Source organism: Microtus oregoni, unplaced genomic scaffold (genome assembly GCF_018167655.1).
Source record: "Microtus oregoni isolate MIOR12 unplaced genomic scaffold, Mior012 000014F_ref0000157, whole genome shotgun sequence".
Lineage (NCBI taxonomy): Eukaryota > Metazoa > Chordata > Mammalia > Rodentia > Cricetidae > Microtus > Microtus oregoni.
The window spans coordinates 9716202-9721710 of record NW_024543073.1 but is presented as its reverse complement, the minus strand read 5'-3'; the positions used below and the strand labels follow the sequence as shown (position 1 = coordinate 9721710).

General features: G+C 39.5%; 1 protein-coding gene across 1 annotated transcript; it reads left to right on the top strand.

Moving 5' to 3' along the window:
* Nucleotides 1-4882: 4882 nt before the first annotated feature.
* LOC121455967 (40S ribosomal protein S26-like) lies at nt 4883-5246 on the top strand (the record flags this gene model as incomplete). Its single annotated transcript, XM_041663763.1, has 1 exon — nt 4883-5246. A coding segment is annotated over one exon (336 nt), but the record flags the coding sequence as incomplete, so codon positions are not given.
* Nucleotides 5247-5509: the final 263 nt, after the last annotated feature.

The following is a 5509-nucleotide window of genomic DNA, read 5'->3' as shown; positions in this document are numbered from 1 at the left end:
CTTTCTTGTTTCATTTCTCAAGTTCTACCTGGAACTGTTTCCACGTTTGGTATGAGTTAGAAACTTAATTTTAGCTTCTGAGTATTTAAGTGTTCCAACTCCATTAAAGTAGCTACATTTTCAGTTGCAAAAAAAAAAAAAAAAAAAAACCTAGACTACATATCAACAATGCATAAACCAAACATGAGATTTTGAATATTTTTCAACAAGGGAAAAAAAATTCTATTGCATGCAACAGTATGGATGGCTCCCTTCTATATGATGATCCTGAGAAGCCAGATTCTGAGGAGTGCATGCTGTTAACCAGTAAGGCGTCTATGTGCTGGGCTCAGTAATCCTACTTTCTGAGAAAGGGAATGATTAAAGGTTGTTATGCCAGTAGGAAAAACTCAACGAAGAAAAGACACTGAAGAATCAGTAGAGAAAGGAATAGTAAATGTCATTAAATACATTTAACTATAGGGAAAGTGAGTCTAAATGTAAAGGGAAGACTTTGACACGTATTCTCAGAGGTACTCTCTCCACCAGATCAACAGAAAAGGCTACACAGCATGGAAGCATGTACACATAGCTGATATTTCTGTCAAGGTATCTTGTAGTTCTTTGGTTATTTTGGCTATATCTATACACTGCCTACATAGTATATAAAAACTAATGTGTATAATATATACATAAATTAGAACTTTATCAAACAAGTATATGGGAATGATTGAAACTAAATTTAGAAATGGTTACGTCTGAAAAAAGGAAACTTGGAATGAAAGCATTAGGAGTGTAAGGAGAAATGTAAATGTATAAAATGGTTGATGGATATCAGAAATGTTTGTTCTTTAAAAGAGAACTCCATAGCCAAAGCTTATAAAACATTAAAATGAAAAGATACCAGGTGAGTGTTGTATGAGTATTTGCCAAGTTAATTTCTTTGCTCTGCTATCTTTTAAATATTATTTTAAGATCAAAGAAATGCTAATTTAGAGGATTGCACTATGGTGTCGACTTTCTTGTTCCTGTCTGATCTGGAATACATCACTTACCTTCTCTGTTCTCAAACACTAAAATGCAGATGTTAATATCTCAGCTTCCCCCAATTTACACAGGAGGCAATTTGCTATAAGAGACAATAACGAGAAACCACATCCCCTTCTGTGTAGAGCTAAAACTCTTAAATCAAGAAAAAGAACTTTCCACCCTCCAGGAAAACAAAAACAAACAACAAAAAAAAAAACTCTATTGCCTGTCAGAACAGGGAGGAAAATCAATTGAACACCATAGAAGTCAAAGTAATTCACATTAGCTTTTGTTACTGTTCCCTTTGCTAAACGGAGTGAAACAAACATTCTCCTTATTGATTTTTTTAATTAAGAAGAAGCATAAAATGCTAGCCAGTAAATAAAGCTGAAAAGTAAATTTCCATTTTGTATTAGCTCTAGATAAGAAGAACAGCAGCAAACAAAGAGATGAGAAAAAGGAGTAGGAGGGAAGTGTGAACAGAAAGCAACAGGGAGTCAGGTAGACCTTGACACCAAATGGGATCTCTGCATAGACCTGTTCCCATGCAAATCCACATAAGCACCTATAAAAGTAATTACAGGCATGAGAAGCAAGCCCTCCCCTCCATAATAACAAATTCAAGGGATCAGCTAAAGTGAGGTATGATCGTGCAGAATCAGTGTGAGTCGAGACAAAAAGCAAAACTGGCTGGCGCATTGATTTCATGCAAAGCAATTCTCCTATTGAGTGGGTACTTCAGAGTGGCATAGTTCCCACTCCAAACTCCCCATCTCTCTGTCTCTGTCTCTCTGTCTCTGTCTCTCTCTCTCCAAATCGTACCATTAATGGAGCTAATTGTTTTATATTAGATTTATTTTGTGAGTCTTTTGTCTACATGCATGTATATGCCCATAGAAGTCAGACAAGGGTGTCGGACCTTTTGGAACCAGAATTACAGGATTTAATCCACTAGTTGGGTACTGGGAATCAAGCCCACATTCTTTGCAAGGGGAATAATTCTCTTAACCACTGAGCCAACTCTCCAGCCCCACTAAATTTAATATTATATGATGGATCTTATACACCAATAAGAAAGTATTATCAGCTCTAGAAAACTCAGCAAATGATATAACTTTCCTAATAGAATATATTTTATACATGAATCAAAATAAGAATTATTTATAATATATTAGAAGTTTCAGGAATTACTTTATCTTGCTAATTAGAGCACAGTGTATGAATGATTTTGGCCCAGCATTTATTAAAACTGCAGATACATTGAACATGTGGCACAAGCCACAATATTAGCACTTAAGAGGCTGGAGGTTGCCAGATAATAAATACAAGGCCAACTTTGAAATATAGTGGGATCTTATGCTACCAGAGTTGTTAAGACCAGAGCTTTATCTCTGGAACTTCTAAAACTCCGTGCCCAACCACACTAAAGGTTTAATGATCCTATGCCACCCCTACCATAAAATTCAGCCTTCTATGTTAGGTTTAGATTAAAATAGGAGATAAGAAGTATATAGTGCAATGTAGTGCAATCTTAATTAATCTTATCAAATAAAAACCTGAAGTCAGATATTAGAGGGTAAAAGCTGAACAAAAGATCAGAAAAGCAGCAAAGTCAGCCACTCAAGACTTCTTACCTCTACAGAGTCTAAGACTCAATTGGGGTAATCCTGTCTCTATGAATCCTTAAACTGAATGAGCCCAAGATTCTGTCTCCACCTGCCTTATATTCCTGTCTCCACCTCCCAGTACTGGGATTAAAAGCATGAGTCTCCAATGTATTGGGATCAAAGGTAAGCTCCTCCCTAGTGCTGGGAGTAAAGGTGTGTGCCACTGCCTGGTCTCTGTGGCTAACTAGTGGCTAGCTCCACCTTCTGATCTCCAGGCAAGCTTTATTTGTCAGAATGCAAACGAAATATCACACAACAGAGGTGTGCATAGATATGCCATTCCTGTTCAAGTGCAGCACCTCCCCATTGTCTCAGCTTATCTCGCCTGCAAGGTGGACAGACAAGTTGTCAGAATGATATAAAACCTCTTTCTGGGAGGTAAGCCCCCCTTCTAACTAGCACCAGGCTCCCTGTCTTTTCCTTCTCTCAACATGAAATTCTTAGAGACAATCCATTTCTTGGTGTCTATCCTTTCCACGAGATAGTCAGAAGGACAGATCTCTTTAGAGCAGCTTCATTCCTGCCAGGGCTGCTTACACTTGGCTCAGAAAGCCAGTGAACAAAAAGTACAAGTGCATTTGTCCTTCAGTATGGCAATTTCAGTTCTAGAAAATGATTCCATATAAACACAAAAGCTCTACATGTAAAAGCAGAGTCTACAAATACACTTATGTAAAGCAGTGGTTATGTATTTCAATATTTTTTAAAGAGTTCAAGAACAAAGCAATGCAGATGTCATCAAAGAGAACTGACTGAATAAATAATAGAGTAATACGAAGCTGTAAGAATATAACAAAATGGCTTTTTATGTGCTTATAGAAATTGATACAAGTCTATGTTAAGTGGTAAAGTTGGCACACAATAGTATAGACAGCGTGTTTCTGTTTGTGTCAATACAGGTTTGACATTACTGGAAATCGCCCTGGAATCACAAACAAAATGAACTCGGTCTATGAGTATCTAGAGACAAGACAGCATGGAGAGTGTTTCCTCTTTACCTGTTGTTCTGTAAACAGATGGAGGCACATGTATTTATAACCTATTCCAAAGAGTAAACAAGCTACCAGACTTCCCAACAGGAGCTAGGTGGAAAAGCAGCTCCCCAAATCCTTAGTCTCATGTGAGTTTCTGTTCTTCCTTTTCTGTCTTAGAGTTTGGGGAGAGGGAGAGAATTGGTGAGAAGACAGGCAACTGGGATGAGGGGGTCCTGATATATCTGGGTGAGGCACGTGAGACTCTGAAAGATGCCATGGACTCCAAAGGCAGCTTTTCAACTGAGAGAGGCCAACAAGCATCTGAAAAGGGAAGGATCTGAGGCTGTTTGCATCTTCAGAGAATTGTGTCAAGGGACAGCTCAGGCTACCCACCACGAGGCCCAGTCACGCAACACCCTCTATCGCCAGTGAGAATGGCGGTCTGTTCACCTTAGTCTGTGAGGAACAACAGCCACATCAAATTCAAGTGTCTGGCCAAGTCAAACATATTTTCCCTCCACCCTTCTTAGCAGTACAACACCCCAAGGAGAGACGGTAAGAAGAGAGCAGTGAGAGATGAAGGGCTCTCCCCATTTCTCACCCTTCAGGCATGAAAGGCCAAAGCTGTATTACTCTTTGTTTCCTGCTCCTCTCGCCTTGCCAGTCTTTAGTAGCCACTGCTCTATTCTCTACCTCCACAAAGTCAAATTCAGCTTACAGAGCTCATGAGAACATGCAGTGATTGTCTCCCTGTGCTGGCTTACTTTGTTTAGTTTAAGACTCATGAATTTTTCATAAACCTTTTATTGCCATTTTTGATATATTTTATGCCTACAAGATATAAATAGTATATTGATAATAACAGTTAATAATATAATAAATGCTCGTTGAGTCATTATCCAATCCAAGAATTAAAAACATAAGAACAGAATTTTTAATTGTGCTAAACTACAAATAACACAATTTCTACCAGCCATTTTCAATCATGATGCTGGGCACCCATCACCGTTGATATCCAGAATCTCTTTATCTTACAAAGTCAGTTTGTCAGGGACCGTAGGCCCCAACATAGAACCTATCTTTCCCTATCTGGACCAGTATGGAGGCACGAGAAATAACCAGACACAGTTCACACGGTCATCACGGAAGGGCATCTCAGGCTTCTCTCCATCGTGAAGATCTACCCTCGTTTATTATACAAAACATCTTTTGACTCCAAGATGACCAAAAAAAAGGAGAAACAACGGTCGTGCCAAAAAGGGCAGCGGCCAGGTGAAGCCAATTGGCTGCACTAACTGCGCCTGCTGTGTGCCCAAGGACAAGGCCATTAAGAAGTTCGTCATTCGGAACATCGTAGAGGCAGCTGCCGTCAGGGACATATCCGAAGAGAGTGTCTTCGACGCCTATGTGCTCCCCAAACTCTATGTCAAGCTGCATGACTGTGTGAGCTGTGCTATTCATAGCAAGGTAGTCAGGAATCGATCCCGGGAAGCTCGGAAGGACCGAACACCCCCACCACAATTTAGACCTGCTGGTGCTGCACCGCGACCTCCACCAAAGCCCATGTAAAGTGGCTTCATAAAGATAGAAGAAAACACCTTGGAAAAATAAAATGGAACTTAAACTTTTAAAAAAAAAATCTTTTATCCCCACCCCTGTAACCCAAGGTGGATACCTCATTAATATTCTCTTTTTGGGGGACTCGGGGGAAACACCTGCAACTTAGTCATCAGCTTCTGCAAACACCTCTCCCCAGGGCAGTCTAGATTTTTTTTTTTTTTTTTTTTTTTTTTTTTTTTTTTTTTGGTTTTTTCGAGACAGGGTTTCTCTGTGGCTTTGGAGCCTGTCCTGGAACTAGCT